The sequence below is a fragment of the Rhinolophus sinicus genome, chromosome 3 (genome assembly GCF_057876585.1).
Source record: "Rhinolophus sinicus isolate RSI-liver-muscle chromosome 3, RSI-T2T, whole genome shotgun sequence".
Lineage (NCBI taxonomy): Eukaryota > Metazoa > Chordata > Mammalia > Chiroptera > Rhinolophidae > Rhinolophus > Rhinolophus sinicus.
The window spans coordinates 176,793,175-176,813,506 of record NC_142503.1 but is presented as its reverse complement, the minus strand read 5'-3'; the positions used below and the strand labels follow the sequence as shown (position 1 = coordinate 176,813,506).

The following is a 20,332-nucleotide window of genomic DNA, read 5'->3' as shown; positions in this document are numbered from 1 at the left end:
TTCTGATCTTTAGGTGAGAGCATTCATTATTTCATTATTAAGTATGATATTAGCTGTAGGTTTTTTGTAGTCGCTCTTTATCAGATTGAGGATGCTCCTATTTCTAGTTTGAGAGTTTTAAATCAGGAATGGATGATGGATTTTGTCAAGTGGTTTTTCTGAGTCTATTGAAATGATAAATGATTTTTCTTTTGTGGTTTGTTAATATGATGAGTCACACTGGCTGATTTTTGAATGTTAAACTAACATTGCATTTGTAGGACAAACGCTACTTTGTCATGATGTGTTATCCTTTTTACATTTTGTCATATTCACTTTGCAAAAGTTTCATTAGTTTCATAGATGTTTATGAGAGATATTGATGTATAGTTTCTTGTGTCTTTATGGTTTGGATGAAAGGGTGATGTTGGCCTCATATAATGAGTTGGGAAGTATTCCCTCCTTTCATTTTTTTTGGGGGGGGAAGAATTTATGTAAAATTGATATTTCTTCCTTAAATGTTTTGAGCATTTATTAGTGAATCCATCTGGACTGGGCAGTTTTTCTGTGGGACTTTTTTTAACTACAACTTTAATTTTTAAAATAGATAGAGGGCTATTCAGGTCGTCCATTTGATCTTGAGCCTTGGTAGTTTGTGACTTACAAGGAATTTTTCCCTTTCATTTATCAAAATTAGTTGCACAAACTTGTTCATACTATCATTATCCTTTTAATGTCTATAGAATCTATGGTGAGATATCCTCTTTTATTCCTTATATTGGTAATTTGAATTTTATTTTTTACCTGACCAATGTGACTGGAGGTTTATCAATTTCATTGATCTTTTCAGAGAGATAGCTTTTGATATAATAGATTTTCTCAAATTTTTCCTTCCTATTTTGTAATTTCTTCTCTGATTTTTATTTTTCCTTTTTTCTGCTTACTATGGATTTAATTTGCTTTTCTCTTTCTTATTTCTTCAGGTACAAAACATTGATGTCATTGTTTTGAGATTTTTTTTCTTTTCTACTATAGGCACTTTTAAATATAATTTCCAAATACAAATACTACTTTAGCCTTATTTCACAAACTTTGACATTGTGCTTTCATTTTCATTCAATTTGCAATATTTTCTAATTTCCTTTTTGATTTCTTCTTTTACACATCGATTATTTAGAAGTGTGTTATTTAGTTTCCAAACATTTGGGGGATTTTCCAAAGATATGCCTGTTATTGCTTTCTAATTTAATTTCATATGGTCAGAGTATATTTTGTATGACTTGAATCTTTTTAAATTTCCTGAGACTTGTTTTGGCCCAGATGATAGTTTGTCTTGGATAAATATTCTCTTTGGTCTGGAAAAGAATGTATTTTCCTGTTGTTAGTTAGAATTTTCTGTAAATATCAATTAAATCAATTTATTTGATAGTGTTACTCAAATCTTCCAAATCTTTACTGATGTTTTTTGTCTATTTGTTCTATGAATTATCAAGAGAGAGTATTGAAATTTTTAACTATAATTGTGAGTTTGTCTATTTCTCCTTACAATTCTGTTAATCTTTGCTTCATATATTTTGAAGCTCTATTTGCATAACATTTAGGATTGTTATGGCCTCTTGATAAATTGATACCTCTCTGTCTCTACTAATAATCTTTATTCTGAAATCTACTTTCTCTGTTAGTAATATAGCCATACTAGCTTGCTTTTTTTTTAATTAGCTTCAACATGGTTTATCTTTTTTCATTCTTTTGATCTGCTTGGGTCTTTATGTTAAAAGATTTTTATTTTTTATAGACAGTATGTAGTTGTGTCTTGCTTTTTAATGTAATATAACAATCTGCTTTTTTAATTGGGGTGATTAGACCATTTACATTTAATGTGATTTTGTTATAGTTAGGTTTAAATTCATCATTTTGCTGTTTCCTATATATCCATCTGTTTGTTATCTTTTCCTTCATTTTCTTTTTTTGGGATTAGTAGAATTTTTAATGATTCCATTTTATTTCCTTTGTTGGCTCATAAATCTTTGTTTTGTTATTTTAGTGATTCCTTAGTATTTACAGTATGTATCTTTAACTAATTACAATTTACCTTCAAGTGATATTTTACTACTTTATGAATAGTATAAGAACTCCACAGTGGTATTGTGGTAAACAGAATAATGTCCTAACCCAAAGAGGTCCACATCTTAATCCTGGGAACCTATGAGTATGTTACCTACATGGCAATAAAGACTTTGCTGATATGATTAAGTTAAGGACCCTGAGATGGGGAGACTATTCTAGATTATCCAGATGGGTCCAATGTAATCATAAATGCCTGTATAAGAGGAAGGCAGGAGGGTCAGAGTCAGAGCAGAAGATGTGATAACAGAAGCAGAAGTTGAAGTGATGCAATAGAGGAAGGGGCCACAAGCCAAAGAATGTAGGTGGGCTCTGGAAGCCAGAAAAGGCATGAAATAGATTCTCCCTCAGAGTTTCCAGAAGGAATGCAATTCTGCTGACATCTTTAGTTCAGTGAGATTAATTTTGGACATCTGAGATGACAAGTTGATATTATTTTAAGCCTTTTGGTTTGTGGCAGTTTATTACAGCAGCCATAGGGAAATAATACAGTGTACTTTTATTTTTCCCTTAGTGACCTTTGTGTAATTGTTGCCATACATTTATTTCTACATAAGACATAAACTTCATACTACATTGTCACTATTTTTGTTTAGTCAATCTTAAAAAAAATTAAATAATAAGAAAAAAGACATTATATAATTACTCATATACTAAACCATTTCTGATGTTCTTCATTCCTTCGTGTAGATCCATATTTAGATCTGGTGTCACTTTCTTTCTAAAGGACTCCCTTTAACATTTATTATAGTGTAGGTCTGCTAATGATTAATTCTTCCAACTTTTGTATGTCTGAAAATATCTTTAGTTTGCCTTAGGCTTTTGAAAGATATTTTTTGCGGGGTATAGAATCTAGGTTGGCAAGTTTTTTCCCTTAGTATTGTAGTTGAACCACTGTTTTCTTGCTTGTATTATTTCTGATGAGAAATCATCCTTATCTTTGTTCTTCTATTTATAATATAGCTCCTTTCTCTAGCGGCTTTTAATATTTTCCCTTTGTCACTGTTTGGGCAATTTTGATTATAATATGCCTTGTTGTAGTTTTCTTTATGTTTCTTGAGCTTAGTTTTGTTGAGCTTCTTAGATCTGCAGGTTTGTAGTTTTCATCAAATTTTAAAAATTTCCAACCATTATTTCTACAAATATTCCCCCCCACCTTTCTCTTTTGAGGATTCCAGTCACACATATATTTGGCTTTTTGAAGTTGTCCCACAGCTCACTATGTCATTTTTGTTTCTTAAAATTCTCTTTTTCCCATGGGTTTCATTTTGGATAGTTTTGATTGCTGTGTTTCCAAGTGTACTAATCTTTTATTCTGCAGTGTCTAATCTGACATTAATCCCATCCAGTATGTTTATTATCTCACACATTGTACTTTTCATTTCTATAAATTAAATTTGTTTTTTTAAAAAATCTTTTTACTTAATTTTTGAATATATGGAATACAAATGATAACTGTTTTAAGATTTTTGATGCTAATTCTTGCATCAGTGTCAGTTCTAGATTGGTTTTAATTGATTGGTTCCCCCCCCCCCCCCATTATAAGTCATATTTTCTACCTTCTTTACATGCCTTGTAATTTTGAATTCTATGCCAGAGATTGTGAATTTTACCTTGCTGGGTGTATATATATTTTTTAATCCTATAAAGTTTCTGGACCTTTGTTTTAGGACCATCAAGTTACTTGGAAAACTCATTCTTTCTTGTTTTGCTTTTAAGATTTTTTAAGTAGAAGTGGAGCAATGCTTAGTTTAGGGCTAATTATTCTCCATTCGTGAGGCAAGGCCCTTCTCTGTACTCTACACAGTACTCCATAAATCATGAGGTGTTTGCACCTTGCTGGTGGGAACAGTCTATTCCCTGCCCCTTGTGCACACCAGGCACGGTTACCTCTATTCTTTCTTACCAGGTGGTTCTTTCCTCAGAATCAAGTAGTTTCCTCACAAGCATGCACTGATCAGTACTGGGCTGAATACACAAAAGGGACTCTGTGAATCTCAACAGTTCTTTCTCTGTGCAGTTGCTGGGCTCTACCTGTGTTCCCTCCTCCTTTTGTTACAATCTGTAGACTTTCTTAAGGCAGTAAGCTGGGCAGTCACAGGGCCCATCTTGTTTGTTTCTAGTGTCTCAGGGATCAGTGTCCTTTATTGTGTGATGTCCAGTGTCTGGAAAACTTTTGTTTCCTTTTTTTTTCTTCTCTTCTGGTTTCAGGTGGAAGGGTAAATCTGATCCTTGATCCTCCGTCTTAGCCAGAAGCAGATGGTTCCTTTTTAATTTTGATTTAGTTTTACTTTATAATCATAGAAAATATTTACATGGTCTAAAGTCAAATCTCTTATCCATAGAATATTCAGAGAGCGTCTAATTCTGTCTCTATCCTATTACCCTATTTCTTTCCTCTTTCTATAGACAACTTCGTTTTCTTTTTCTTGTCACTATTATTTTGTTTTGCTTTCTGTAAGTTTTAAAAAATTTTAGTTTATCTTTACGTTAAAAAAATATGCAAACATACAATATACATATGTATATGTATGTATGTATCCCTAGTGGTTAGATAAATGATAGTATATTATACACACTATTTTCCACCTTGCTTGTTTCAGTTAACAATATATTCCATTGCAGTGTATACTTCTCTCTCTTTCTCTCTCTCTCTTGCTCTCTCTCTTTTTCTTTCTCATTTGCTCTTACTCTCACTCTCGCTCTTTTTCTCTTTCAGCAGCTTCACAATAGTCCATTGTGTGGATATACTATTGTTTATTCAACCAGGTCCCTGTAGATAGACATTGGATTGTTTCCAGTCTTTTTTCTGGTATTGAAAATACTATAGTGCATATACATTTTTGAATTTTTGCATGTGAATCTGTGATATAGATTCCTAGAAGTGGAATTGCTGGGTCAAAAAACAAATACATATACCATTTTGCTAGATATACCAAATTCTCCCTCATAGGGTCATGCCATTTTGCATTCTCACCGGTGGTGAATGAGATTGGTAGGCATATTGCTAACAGCAGAATATTTTAACAGTGCAGTAGAGTGCTTCACAGAAGGGTGAAAACTAGAATTATTGAAACAGAGGCCGGGGTAGAGGCTCTTGTCCGAGCTATTGGAGAGGCAATTTTTGTATCAGGTAAGAGTCAGACCCAATAACTTCTAAGCACCCTTCTCACATTATAATCCTATTGTATTTAAATAAACTTTTTTTGATGAATTTAGAAAGTATTTCCTGAGGGTTTATTTGATTCTCCATACATTTTATATGCCTTACTATAGTGTTTTTACGTGACCAGGATGCATTTCTCCATGAGCAGTTTTAGTTGGTGATGTGGTAAGAAATGAAAAATAAATTACACAAGACTTGGCTTGATGGGCAGGTAGGCTGGGAGCTCTTTTCCTGATCCCCTTGGTGTGGGGAGCTATTTGTGGGGGGAGGGTAGGACTCTGGGTTTCAAGCCTGGAGTGTGTGGACCAGCAATGGGATGGCTCAGTGTGGAATTAGATAGCTCAGTGGAGAGGTTTTGAGTTTGAGTGAGGGCTGTGGACTAAACTACCCTTCTGAGCCGTATGATCCTGAGGCAGTTATTTAATCACTGTTAGCCTCACTGTCCCGTCCTTTAAATGTCTCATGATTGTCATGACAAGATAACAGTGAGTGTGAGGTGCTAGCCTATGGCAGAGAAAGAGCTCAGTAAATGTTAGCTATTGTTACTGTGTCAGCTTTAGAGTGTGAAGGGACCAATGAGGGGCTTGGGAGCCCCTGGGCCAGAAGAGAGGCAGGCAGCAGTCTGGATTCGAGGTCTACCTCACCAGGGCGTTCTTGGCACATGGGACACTGGAATCGAATCTTAGCAAGAGAGAAGCTCATGGAGAAGAATGGGAGAGGAGGCAGGAAGCGGATGGTTGGTGAGCCACATCGAGAGCCATACTGAGAATTATTGAAACAGAGGCCGGGGTAGAGGCTCTTGTCAATGTCTGAGATATTGGAGAGGCAATTTTTGTATCAGGTAAGAGTCAGACCCAATAACTTCTAAGCTCCCTCCTTACATTATAATCCTATTATTTTTAAATAAAATTCTTCTGATGAATTTAGAAAGTATTTCCTGGGGTGTGGTGCCAAGTGCTCAGGACTCTAGACTTTCAGGGAGGAGAAAAGGCACCGTGGCCTGGGATGGTTCAGGAATGCTTCAGTAAAAAGGTGGCCCAGGAAGTCAGGGCAGTTCTTAAATAGGCCCAGAAAAGACAGGAGGGTAGAGTACCAAGAAATGGCACGGTTATATCTAAGAGCTTGTGAAATACATCTTTCCCTCTCTTCAAGCCCTACCTAGGGGCTTGTTACTCATCCCCCAGCTCTGTAGAGTGGGTCCAAATTGGCATTTTCAACCACAAACATTAACGAAGCACCTATCACATGTTGGGCCCTGGGAATGATATATATATATATATATGATTTGATCTAGTGCAAAGTACCCTATGTGGGAGATTTTCAAACCGCAACTGCCTTGGTGAACCTCTCAGATTGTGGTTCAGTAGGATTGGGTTGGGACCCAGGCATCTGCCCTTTTTAATAACTAATAATGCAGTTTTGATGCCCAGTCTGACTCGTGAGCAGGGATAGTCACTGCCTCTTTCTTCCAACTCCCATTTCCCTTTAGTTTTTTTTGCCTCCCAGTTGGCTCTCCTTCATACCCAAGTGGGTGGGTGGGATGGATAGTTGGGATGCAGATGATACCTTTCCACTTTGGGGACAGAAGGTAGACAAATTGGATTAAGTTACAGGAAGGTAGATTTTGATTCAATAGAAGGGTAGGACAGAACTCTATCATAGTAAGAATTGGCCAATAGTGGGAAGTCTGCCCTGTGAAGTAATGAGTTTTTCACTGCAAGGAGGGTTCATTGGCAGGTGTGGGTCCACCTCTCGGAGATGCTGCAGGGAGAGCCCTTCCCTTCACCGCTCAGCTCTGTTTGGGGGAAGAGGAAGTTATTACAGTTCATGGTTTCAAAGCTTGTTCCTATCCTGTATCATCTTTCCTTCTCTTTTCTATCCCATTTCATCTTCTGAATTCTTAATAGCTCTGCTGTATCTGTCAAAGATGCTCATGATACTAAGGATCCACCTGCTGAACTTGGGCAATGCTAGTAGCAGCCCGTTTGTCTGGAGTCTGCTGATCACACAGGCATCAAATCCATTGTGCTGAATTTTTTTTTATAGAACCAGCTCCCTCCTCCCCGCTAGCAAGTATGTGAGTTCCTGTGTGTGTGTGTGTGTGTGTGTGTGGTGTGCTTGTACATGAGGGAACTGTAACCGGAGTTGCAGCTCAAAGTAACAGAAAAGCAGTTTGCTTAGTGGGATATATGGACGGAAGGATAGCTGTGGCTTTGGTTCCCAGGGAGTCCTGATCTGCCCTCTGTCTCCCACCTTTCTTCCCCCCCCCATATCCTCCCAGCCCCAGGCTCATTCCGTCAGCTGCAGCTGTGACTTCATATTCCTCCTCCCTCTTTCCTGCTCCTCCATCTAACACACACACACACACACACACACACACACACACACACACACATACATGCACACACACGCACACATGAGCTTTGGTTCTGTGCCTCCTGTTCTAATGAGATAAACAACATAACTCTCATGGGGCTCTTCGCGTCCCTCTGTAAGTGTAACTCCAGGGCTGAATGCACTGGCCCTATAGAGGCACCTTGGTGCCTGTCAGCCTAGGCAGGAGATCCGGGAAGGGGGCTGGAGCCCCCAGAGGGTTCTGGGGGCCGTGTGCTTGTCAAAGCAGACCCCAAAGGGAGGCCTGTTTTCCAGTGTTGTGGCTAAAACAGCAAAGAGCAGCATGGGCAGGTGGGCTGGGCGTGGAGTCCAGACTCATCCCAGTCAGCTAACTCATAGTAATGACTGACTGGCATTTGCGCAGGGCTCATGGTTATAAAGAGCTTTTTCTTGAATATAAGCGAATCCCACGACAGTCCTTGTAAGGTGGGTGTTACTAACCCCTTGTCTTGCAGGTGAGGAGACAGGCTCAGAAAGGTGTGATGTTTCTCAAGGTGACAGGGAATGGTGGTGTGAGGACTCATGTCCTCGTCTCTGCACTGTGGAGCTTCTCCAGTCCATCAGGGAAAGTGAACGAAGTAAAACCTGTCTCCTCTTGTGGACTTTCGAGTTCCTTACTAAAATGGACCCTCCCAGGAGAGTGGGCCCGCAGCTACCAGCTGAGTGGCCTGAGGCAGCTTTTGTGCTGCTGACCAACAAGTGCAGTGACTGCGTTCTCCAGGGCAGAGGACCAGGAAAAATGTTGACAATTTTGACCTCTTGTCCCTCGGACCTTTTGAAAGTGCTGGTCTGGACCGGTTTGTTGTCTGTCACCTGTTTTAGGTCAGGTTGGAAATACCATGAAGCAGCCTCTGGGGCAGGAAGGAACCTAAGGCCCAGAGACTGCTGTGCTGTGCTGGGTTCTGGGGTCCCTGTGGGTGTTTAGATGTGGGTAGATGAGTCTCCTGGAGCCAAGACTTCCTACCTTTCTGAGTCTCGTTGGGTTCTGGCTGAATTTATCTGATAAGTATTTCTTCCTTTCTTTTTTTTTTAACAACTTTTTTTTTTTTTTTTTTAAGATTTTATTGTGGAAGGGGAACAGGACTTTATTGGGGAACAGTGTATAATTTCAGGCCTTTTTTCCAAGTCAATTTGCTGTCCCTTCAATCTTAGTTGTGGAGGGTGCTGTTCAGCTTCAAGTTGTCCTTTCAGTCTTAGTTGTGGAGGGCGCATCTCAGCTCCAGGTCCAGTTGCCGTTGCTAGTTGCAGGGGGCGCAGCCCACCATCCCTTGCGGGAGTTGAACCGGCAACCTTGTGGTTGAGAGGACGCGCTCCAACCAACTGAGCCATCTGGGAGGCAGCTCAGCTCAAGGTGCTGTGTTCAATCTTAGTTGCAGGGGGCGCTGCCCACCATCCCTTGCGGGACTCGAGGAGTTGAACTGGCAACCTTGTGGTTGAGAGCCCACTGGCCCATGTGGGAATCCAACTGTCAGCCCTCGGAGTTAGGAGCATGGAGCTCCAACCGCCTGAGCCACCAGGCCGGCCCTGATAAGTATTTCTTGATGTGCTTGCCAGGCACTGTGGAAAAAGCACTGGGGATACTCGAAATGGACATGGTTCCTGCCACCCTGGATCTTATGAAACCGGTGGGGGAGACAATCTAGTAAACAGGCCATTAATGACAACACCTTTGGGGAAACACAGGGGATCTTGGGATCCTACAGGAAAGGCCAGCCATTAAACCAGTCTTGGTACATTAGAGAGACCAGCCAGGCAGCAGCTAGATGATGCTTCGGCATCCAGAAGATTTTGGTCAGACATCAGGTTCTTAAAAGAATAATTGCCCAATTACCCCACCCACCTACATTTGGATTGGGAAGGTCTGGAATGAATTTTGGGTATTGATGTTATTAAGAAGTTCTTCAGGTGATTTTTGGTTTCAGCCTGGGTTAAGAACCACTAACCCAACATGAGTGGGGATTGGTAGGACTATTTCTGGGACATGGAGTCGCAAATCAGCCCTTGTACTTGGCTATCACGTGGATCCTGGGGCACGTCGGCCCATGAGGTGGCCAAAACTTTGGGAAGGAACCCAGAATTAGTGCATCCATTCAGGAATTACGGGGTCAGAGATGATATGTTCTTGGACTAAACCACAGCAGAAGTATCACACTGTTCCCAGTGATGCCTTCCCTCAGACATCACAACTGGAGCCCCCAGGGGAGGGAGAGCAGTCTTCCTTTATTTGATTCATTTGGTCTTCTGTAAAATCAGCAAAGTCTGGGTCTCAGATCTCAGGGAGCTCAGTGTTTCAAGATCCTTCTACTGTGCAGAAGCCCATGAAATTATCATCAAAATCAAGCAATAAATATTGGGATGACTCCTGAATGTTCCCTCAGCTTATAACGCCTGAGATTTTTCTGGAACCTCTAGGCTCCATCATCACCTTTCATGGTTTCTAAGAATCAAAGGGAGAGTGGTAGGGACTTCCAACTTGTTCACAGCCTTGCAAGCTGTGGGAGCAGATTTGTCACTAAAAATAAAACTTAGCTCATAAAAAGAATTAGAAAATTTTGGTTCCCTCAGTGCTAGAATAGTTGCTTCTGCTCTGGACCCAAACCAATGCATGGGGAATGGGTAGTGATGACTAGTAAAAATGAGAAATGAATGAATGGATACATAGCAATGACACTTGAGTTGATTTTCTCTGCAAAGGGCAACAAAATGAAACCAGTTTCCCTCTTGACTTTTGAAGGCACCCCCAAATGCCAGACAGGTGGAAATAGTATCCTGTTGTTTTTTCTGAACCCTATGGTTCTAGGTTTAGGAAGTGACCCTCTCTCACGTGAGGCTACTTGCATCTAACAATTGTCATGTGTTACATTTATCTATAGAAGATTGAATTGTGACTTCAATTAAAGTAAAGCTGGAACATATTCATTCATTCAGCAGATGTTTACTTAGATGGTTGTATGTGTCAGATGCAGTTCTGGTTCTGGGGATTCTGATGGGAACAAAACAAAATCTCTATCCTCACAAGACTTTTCACTCTAGCAGGGGTGAATTGGTTGGCTTGCTGGTTTATTTTGGGGTGAATCAGGCTGCTATTTAGTCTGCAAATCATTTAACCAGTCTTGAGCCTTTCTCACTCTCCCCTCAGCCTCTCCTCCTGCCTTTTTCTCTGGGAATAGAACTTGGACTAGTGTGGGGAGTCCATGTCCAACCAAGGCTGCTGGCTGCCACACTGTGGGTCAGAGGAGCCACAAGAGTTTTGCCTCATGAGCAAGAAGGCTCCTGATGAATTGCTGGGCATGACAGATGACGCTGGTGTGGAACTTTGGTGCCAAAGGCCAAATCTAGATGGAGACTCGTTGGGAGACAGTGTGGTGCATAAGCCCAATCACAGGTCTCCTGCCTATTTCTTTCCAGAAGGCCCAGTCAGATGGGCAAGGATAAATAGGTATGCTGGCTCTGCAGGCATGGAGTCTGGTCACCAGAGCAGGCTTATGTTTTGATGGAGGTTGCACAGCAGCTTCAACAAGCTTCCAACAGCTAACAATGGGTGGAGGAAACCAGTAGATAGACCTGGCTCCTCGATCCTCTTTACTTGTAATGTTTTTCAATCTAGGCTGCCCACAGATAGGCAGACTGAGTTCTGTTGCTTGACCTGGCCAGAGGGGCAGTCGGTGGGCAGTAGTAGCTAGAGAGCCACTGCTTTGGAAATGCTGTGGTGAGGTTGAATCTGGAGAGGTCTCTCTTGTGGTCTGCAGGTCCCTCTGATCTTCCCCAGGCCAGGAGAACAGAACTCGTTTTGGTAACAGTGATGGCTCTCTTTGGCATGGGCTTACTGAGACAGCATGGCGGAGCAGACAGAACGAGGGTCCTGGGGTTGGATGACCTAGATTGTGCCTCAGCTCTACCATCTACCACCTGCGTGACCTTGACAAGTCATTTCACCTCTCTGGACTTCAGTTTCGTCTCACTGTGAATGAGAGCGTTAGCTAGGGTGGTTTCCTAGGCTTTTCCATCCTGGAGCCTTTAACCTTTCCACTGCCTCTGTCCACAGGCCTCGCCCCTGGCCAGCTGTACACATATCCTGCCCGCTGCTGGCGTAAGAAGAGACGATTGCACCCACCTGAGGATCCAAAGCTGCGGCTGCTGGAAATAAAACCTGGTCAGTACCCTCTGGAGCTTGGCTGGGCCCATGATGCGAGAGGAGGGGCGCACTGTGCTGGCCCAGGGCAAGGTGGCTTTGCTCCTTTGTCCATAGAGCAGAGTTTTCCAAGAGAGTGAGCATCCCCACGTGGTGCTCAAAGGCGTGCCTGCTGTCACATGTCCGTGTACCCACCTGAGCTTCTCTCCCCTCTGGCTGTCTCATGTCTTCCCCTTCCTTTTGTCTCCCTGTTGCCACCCCAGGGGAATAAAGGAAGCTGGCATCTGGTGGGAACAAGCCTAGGATGAATTACTTTCCCAGCAGAGCGGAAGGAGTTGCAGCAATTTGGGTCGATGATACCCTTCTGTGGCTTCAAGTAAAGAAACCTTGTCCCAAGTTGCGTGTTTTTCTAAGGAGGAGAGTGCGCTGTGTACCCTCTCCCAACCTTGTTGTGAATGAATTTTGGGAGCATCTTACATAAAAGGGCCAGTCGCTAAAAATAGAACCCATCTTGGAAGTGGAAAAGTTCAAGTTCAGGATTTGCCAATAAGTGATGCTGATTGCTTTGTGGCCACACAGAAGGAATTGGTTGGTGTTCTTGACTACTGATGTGTTATTACATTTCTGACTAGATGGCCATCTTTAGACCTGTGTCTGGGTTGAAGCAAGGCCAAGTGATTGCCCCGAGTCTTTAGCTTTAAGGGAACCTCTGGTTTTGGGGGTGCCGGGGAATATGACTTTGGGTGGTGAGAATAGTGCTGTCAAGTGGAGCAGATGCAGAGCTGACATGTTCCCTCCCATTGTCACCAAAGCAATGCAGACCCAGCCTCACTCCTGCATTTCCACACTGACCCCTTAGGCTGTTTTCTCTGCAAAATCTGTACTTAAAGTTGTTCAGAATGTTTTCACTCACCGTTCCATAGTCAAGCGTGCTTCGACAGTTTGCTTCAACCTAGATTTCACTTGTGTACAAGTTTTATTTGTTACGGGTGGGTAAGGGCTAGATTCTTCATCGCTCTCTCCCCAAGCTCTCAAATGGCCTTGCGCAATTTACAGAGCCTTGCAACCACGGTAGGGTAGTGACCGAGATGATGCAGGCTGTAGGACAGCCCAGTTCCCTGGAGTGACACAATCCAGGAGAAATGTGATGCAAGTCTCATGTGTTATTTTACATTTTCTAGTAGCCACATGAAAAAAGGAAAAAGAAACAGGTGCAATTAATTTAAAAAATAGATTCTATTTAACTCAAACTATCAAAAATATTGTCATTTCACCATGTAATCAATATAAAAATGATGAATGAGATAGGTTACTTTTTTTGTATTGCTTTGAATTCCAGTGAGTATTTTACACTTTCAGTACATTTCATTGTGGACTAGCCACATATCAAGTACTCAGTGACCACAAGGGGAGAGTGGTGCCCACTTTGGTCACTGTGGTTCTAGAATTACACTCGAAATACGGTCTTGACCAGCAGCACAGGCCTCACCTGGGAGCTTGGCAGAGATGTAGAATCTTGGGTCTCACCCCAGACCTGCTGAGCCAGAATCTGCATTTTTATCCGATCCCCAGGACTGCATCCCCAGAATGCACACTGAAGTTTGAGAGAAGACATACAGATATTCAGACCATAAGTCAGTATGGCATGACTTCATGTCATCTGCGTCTCTTTAATCAAGCAGAAACAGTTGTTGATATGAACAATTTATTTTGGTGGGGCCCCCCACCTTCCTTGTTCCAGATCCATTGGGCCTGGTGACTTGGAAGTGGTGTGGATGACTGATGATGTAACCCCTGGTTTGATTGTTATCTGGACCTATTTAATTCCACTCCTTTCACACCTTTGCAGTAGGTGCTCTAGTGAGAGTGTTGGCTATGTGGACTCTGAGGGAGGGTGTTACTCAGGTGTTTGTCATTAGTTGGATGTGTCTTCATGTCGCCCTGTGCATATATTGCCCCGTCTGTCAACAGGCACAGTGGTGCTTGGGACTCCTAGCTGGCCTTGCAGGTTCATCATGAGGCTCAAACAAGCCATATGTAATAGTATTTGGCCTTTCAAACCCTTTTAATTAAAAAATTTGGGCTGGCCCGGTGGCTCAGGTGGTTGGAGCTCAGTGCTCCTAACGTGGAGGTCGCCGGTACGATTCCCACGTGGGCCAGTGAGCTGCGCCCTCTACAGCTAAGGTTGTGAACAACAGCTCTCCCTGGAGCTGGGCTGTGGTGAGCCGCTGGAGGTCGGCGTGAGCTGCTGTGAGCTGCCGTGGGCTACCATGTGCTGCCAGGAGTGGCTGGTGGCCAGTGTGAGTGGCCGGCAGCCAGCATGAACTGCTGTGAACGGCCGACCCACGAATGGCGACCGACTGCTTTAGCCTGGGGGAGCGCAAGGCTCATAATACCAGCATGGGTCAGGGAGCTGTGTCCTACACAACTAGACTGAGAAACAACGGCTTGAACCAGAGTGGGGGTGGGGTAGGCGGAAGAAGGGGGAAAAAATTTTTAAAATTTGAATAAGTAATACAGTTACATGTTTTGACATTCCAAAGATAAAAAGGATACATTATATAGTGGAAAGTAAGACCCACTCTCCAAAGAGGCAGTCAGTAGTACCAGGTTTTTAGGATTTTTCAAGAGATAGTATGCACACACCCACCAGCAATTACATCTATATCAGCTTCCCCTCTTCTTTTTACACAGCACAGCACCTTGCATTTTGCCCTTTCCATTTAAAAATGTGCCTCAGGCATTGGCCATGTCAATATATAAAAAGTTTCCTCATTCCTTTTTTACAATTGCACAATATTCCATTATATGAATGCACCATGACTTATTTAACCGTTGTTCCCAATTTTTGTTTCTAATTTTTCCAATTTACCCAGTGATGCAATGAATAGTTTGCATATATATGAGAGGACATCTTCTATGTAATTTGTTCATGAAAAGGCTTTTATTATAAATTCTTGGCACTAATTTTAAATTGTTAGTCTTTATTTTTTTATCTTTATTCTTAACATTTCTATAAAAGTCTTTATTAAGAACACTTTATATCAAACTAATTAGATCATCTTTTATAGAAAAAAGACATTTAGCACTGGAAAATACCTCAGACATCATTAACTCCAGTTCCTTATTTTATTGAGGTCCAGACAGGTTAGGAGACTTGCTCAAAGTCACATAGCAATTCCTGTGCGAAACAGCAGAGACTCCAGGTTGCTTGATTTGTCTGTTCACAGCCTTTTCTGTGTGCTCATGCTGCTGATAAGTATACTAACTTAAAGAACCTTTACCAAGGCTTTCCCTTCTAAACACTTTAATGTTTATAAAACAAATAATATATTAATTAATAAAATGCATCCAAGAGATAGCTGGAATTTTTTCAGTCATAAGTGTCAGACATTCAAATCAAACTAGCTTAGCGAAAGAAGGGAAGTTCATTTATGTAACAGTAAATCCCAGAGTTGACGAGCTTCAGGCATAGCTGTATCCAGGGACTCAAGCATTGTAGGGAGGGCTCTGTGCCTCTCACTCCACCTCTAACACTGTCTACTCATGGGGCAGGCAAGATGGCCAGACTCAGCACTCACCACACCCAGAAGAAATTCAAGTCCCCTTCAATAGCTGTGACAGGAAAGTCCCTGGAAGGACTGATGAGCTGGCTGGGTTTATGTCACTCCCACCAGTCACCGCCCAGGGGATAGGGCACTTTGATTGAATATTGTCATTGTCATCACCAGTGTCTGAACAGCACACTGTAGTTTACAAAGTCCTTTACAAAGCATTTTCATGGATCACTTCCATTGGTCCCAGGAGGCAGAGAGGAAAGGAAAGGGATAAAAGTGGTATAAACCCATTTTATAGGTCAGGAAAATCAGGCTGCAGACAAAGCCAAGGAGACTTTACTGTGCTGCTCATGTATCTGAGAACCTACAGCCTCACTGTTAGTGGGACTGAGGCAAGAAGCTACGTACGAGTGTCAGGTCCTTCTGCCTGTGGGCATTTACACAGGGCCTGCTGGTCTCCAGTGGATGAATGTGGAGCAGCTGTGGTCACAGCTGGCTTTGGACTTGTCCCATCCTTGGGCCTGCCGTGACATGTGCGAGGAGGGAGAAGAAAGAACCCTAGGGCGGTGGTTTGCTATAGGCAAATGCTCACCAGCACACTGTGTGTTATCTGGGATCATTTGAAAAGTTTCCTCTGCCTCTGTCCTCATGCTTGGGGCAGAGACTGAGGTGGCTGTTCCAGGTCTCAGGTGGTAAAGACTCAGCCCCCGGGATGGCCAGGGTCCTGTAGAAAGGCCCTCTCTGGAAAGAGAAGCACCAGCCTCGTCAAGGATGGGCCGTCAGAGGCATAGCCGTATCCCACGGTGGGGAAAAGATCCCAGCTAAGCTGGGCTCACCTGAGGCAGGCTTCTCTTCCAGGCCAGGCCAGCGCCCAGACTCAGAAACTACCAACAGCCCAGGCCTGGAGAAAACAACTTTTCAAATGATGGAGCTCCATCACAGATGAACTTGTTTCCCCTCTTTGGGTAATCAGACCTTCTACTGAGACTACTAAAAACAAAAATGAAATCCCCAAAGCCTTGGGCCAGATGTTTGTCATGTCTGTTTCCTGTTCTGAGTCTGTACCTTCGGGCTGAGCCTGGCTCTCAGGATGTATCAGACACCAGCCTGAGACTGCAGATTGTGAATCAAGATGCCAGGGAAGTGTCCGGGAGTCAGTGACGAGCAGCCTCAGCCGTGGGCCTCAAAGCATCAGGGCCCATTTAGAGAACCCGAAGCAGCACAAGGAAATGAATCCCTCTCGTCCTAGAGGCGACATATGTCTGCATTTGAATTTTTCAGCCAAAATTTCAGAAAAGGCTCTTCATGCAAGGCCTCCGCTGGCCCCCATGGGGCCTTGGAAGAAGGCGCCCCCTCTGGGTGGACATTTGCAAAGTGATGCCTCTGGTGGCGGGTTAGTACAACACAAGCTGGATCCCAGCCTGCTTTCAGTGGCTCTGCCCTCATCATTTATAAAATGCAGTTTCCAGCTGAGAGGGCCTTTTTCATTTTGGGGGGTAGATCCTTCCTAAGCATAGGGTCGACTTGGACAATATTTTTAAATGACTCTTATTTTTATGCCATTTGAGTTGGGTTCAAAGAGAAGTAGATTTTTTGGTTGGTACTTCTGTGACTCAGGGTAGAGTCATGGGTCAGAGTCCTTGGAGAACTTGCTGCAAATTCCTAGTAGGTGGGAGCAGTCAGCTGGGTGGACAGAGGCCGGTCTTCCCATGGGTAGAGGAGCAGTTGAAGGAAACAGAGAGGGAGGGAAAGGCTAGGGATCTGCTGTCTTGTACATTGCAGTGGATTTGGGGATAATAACCATTTTGAAGATCAGTGCATGGAACCTGTCAGTATTTAAAAAGCACGTGTCCTTTGACCTAGAAATTCTGCTGCTAAGAATTTATTCTATAAATAAATATATACTCACAATGTATAAGGTTGTCCATTGTGGCATTGTTTGTAACAAGAACAACAACGCATGGAAACAACCAGAAGAAGGTCATTGATAGGGGACTACTTAAATATATAGTACATTCATAAAATGGAATACTATTTTGTCTTTTAAAGGAATGAGTAGAAAAACATGGAAAGATGTCCAAAATATATTGTTAAGTAGAAAGAGAAAACGCAAATTGCACAATATCATGTACAATCCTCTTTGGGAAAACTTTGCGGGAAAATCAATTTGTTCATCCTGGGCTGAATCTCTTTAAATTTATGGAAACTAGAAGACTGAGTTTATGTTGAAAGAAAACCAGTGAATGAACCAACTAACTCTTGGCACCCCTCCACCCCCAGCCTCTATAATGCCCTTCCTCTCCTCTCTCTTCCCTCCCAGCCTCCTGGTGTGGGCTCTCCTGAGCTCCCCTGGACAAGCTTCAGGAATCTTGTTGTGTGACTCTTGGAGCCTCCCTTGGGCTCCACCATCAGCACCCTCATCCCTCAGGGGAGAGGGATAGGAAGAGGAGTTCCCCTGATTTGTGGCCTGGAGCAGAATTGTCTCAGGCGTTAGTTTCCTTCCATGTGAGACCCTTCCATGGGTAATGAGGAGATGACGCAAGCAATTTATCATGCCAACACCTGCCTCTCCTGTCTTCCTTTATGTTCCTGCCTGAGTCTAGCCAGTGGTGGGTAGCTTTCAGCAACGAGCCAGGGTGTAGTGTGGGTGACAGTTGTTCTTGACCCCAGGTCTGCAGAGCCGAGGGCTCTGTTAGGAAACCAGGTCAGGGCAAGGGGAAGCAGTGTACATTCAGGAATCTGGAGGGACCTTGGAGAAGGTCCACTTCTGGTTCAGCCCCCCAAAGCACAGAGATCATCTGGGCTGAGTAGACGTTGCAGGGTAGGGAGTGGGGAGCCAGATCGTAGCTGCTATCAGGTTATTTGTTCCTGAGCTAAATTATACACTGCTGAGAGTACACCCCAGTCCTGCTCTCCTCATCCCGTCTCCCTCCTTGTGAATATGCCGTTCTGTGTATGTTTCTTGACTACTTGCTGAAAATAAAAATATATCTGTGTCGGGATGGGATGGGGCTGAGGGCCGAGGAGAGCTCTTTGGAATTTGATAGCATTCTCACTGTCCCTGGACCTATGCGTTTCTCACGCCTAACGTCACCCCTCCAATCAGTCTTGAATAAATATCTCGCAACCTCCTACTTGCCTGGGTGTCTGAAGGACAACACATACAACATTATTTCTCTCCACTGACTGACAATGGAGTTCAGTGTTCTCTGCAGCTTGCACTTAGCTGCAGAGGCAAACGCAAGGTGTTTCACGGCACAGCCATCACAATTCATGCAACATGAAGACTTGAGCAGGGGCCTGGTGCCAGAGAGCGGCCTCCCCTGGACCATTTCCCCAAGAATGGAGCTCTGTCCTTGCGAAGGGGGCACTGAGGTGGCAGGAGAGAAAGGTGGGTGGTAAATATCCACCACCAGGAGGCCCTGAAGCAGGGCAAATGTTGGGCAAAAGCCAACTGATTAGAAAAGAGGCCTTTAACTTCCCTCCCCACCCCCCGTGTTTTTTGAATGAAGAAAAGAAGAATGTTGTGAACAACTTGAACTTGTGTCCCTCTGGATTAAATGCTCATACACTGCTTAGATCAATTTAGCATCTTCCCACCCCAGACCTTTTGGTCCCCCATCGTCTAGGACAGATTTTATCTGTGTTTCAGAGGTTGGGAAACTGTGGCATCGAATTCGGAAGTTAATTTCCCAGAGGACATTAGTGGTGGAGCCAAGGAAAGGACCCGAGAGGGAGCCTGTTAGAATTGGCACCATGTTGCTCCAAGACCCAACACACATTCATCCTGGTGTCCTCAGACCAATAGGGCTTTTACAACAGACGTTCATTCTGCTCCCGAAATGTACCTGAAGCCTTGTACATCCCTCTGCTTCGGGACTCTTGGGGAGCAGCACGGCGCTTTGCCACGCTTGCCAAATTCCAAGGGTGATGGCAGGGAAGGCAGTCGGGAATACAGTTCTAGTTCTTTCTCTGGTGTGTATGCATGTGTTGTTGTTTTTTTCTGTTTTTTTTTTTTGTTTTGGCAGCTACTCCATGGCTGGGGATGAATGACCAGGGTAATCACGCCCCACCACACGTTGTTGGGGGAACATGAACAGTAGGGCAGGGACCCTGAGGAGACGGTAGCCTGGGGTGCCCCAAAGCCGAGGGTGCCATAGCCAGCCAACAAGTCACAGGGACCCTCCGAGGGTGCCCCCCACAAGGAGGTGGTTCAGGCAGAGGGCCCGAGTCCCTCTTGCTTGGGCAGGGGTGGAGCGCCTGCTGCGCTCGCCTAGGGGCTGTCCCTACTGCACTGAACTGCCAGAACTCTACAGATGGGAGCAGGCTGCGGCCAACTTCCCCAGCTTTTGAAAACCCTGCATCTTAATTAGTTCCCTACTGCTTTTTGTACATGGCCCACATTTTAATAGTCTCCAGGCTTCTTCCACCATTTGCTCTCTGATGTTCTGCGCGATTTCTCTTCTCCTCAAGACAGTCCCCCTGACTCCTCCAGCACCCTCCCAGTCCGGGAACAACGTAAGGAACGCCAATGTGCCAAGCATGTAGCCAGAGATTGATGAGCCTGTCAGCTGGCTCCCTCTGCCCCCTGCTCCCCTCGCCTGTGTGCTCCTCACAAGGATAAGCCGGGCGGGAGTGAGCGAGATGGGGGGAGGCAAAGGAAGAGACCCGTGGAGCCCCTAGCCAGGTGTGAGCCAATGGACACCGTGACCTTCTCCTGGCCCGCAGAGGAGTCTGGCTGTGTCCTTCTGAGGGGGGAAGGACGCTCTGGCTCCCACCCCCATCTGTCAGCGCTTATCTGTCTCCGCGCGGGGGGTTGCCTGAGCTTGGTACGGCTGGGAGAATGGATGCCTTCAAGTGCATCAGGGGGAAATGACCAGTCATTTATCTCTTTCCTGCAGTGTCAGAGCCTGCAGCCATCCATCCTGGAGGTTTGCAACAGCAGCTTCTTCAGCTCTCGTTGGCCTCGTGAGAGAGGAG

At 44.0% G+C, this 20,332-nt stretch overlaps 1 protein-coding gene across 2 annotated transcripts in view; it reads left to right on the top strand.

Moving 5' to 3' along the window:
* DPF3 (double PHD fingers 3) overlaps window positions 1-20,332 on the top strand; it is a 255,312-nt gene that overhangs the window by 116,214 nt on the left and 118,766 nt on the right. For both annotated transcript variants that reach the window (XR_012494614.2, XM_019733356.3), the window contains exon 3: window positions 11,709-11,816. Coding sequence is in view for 1 of the 2 variants with exons in the window: in XM_019733356.3 (XP_019588915.1) it covers window positions 11,709-11,816 (108 nt within the window). In the remaining variant the exon portion in view is untranslated. The remainder of the gene's footprint in view (window positions 1-11,708; window positions 11,817-20,332) is intronic.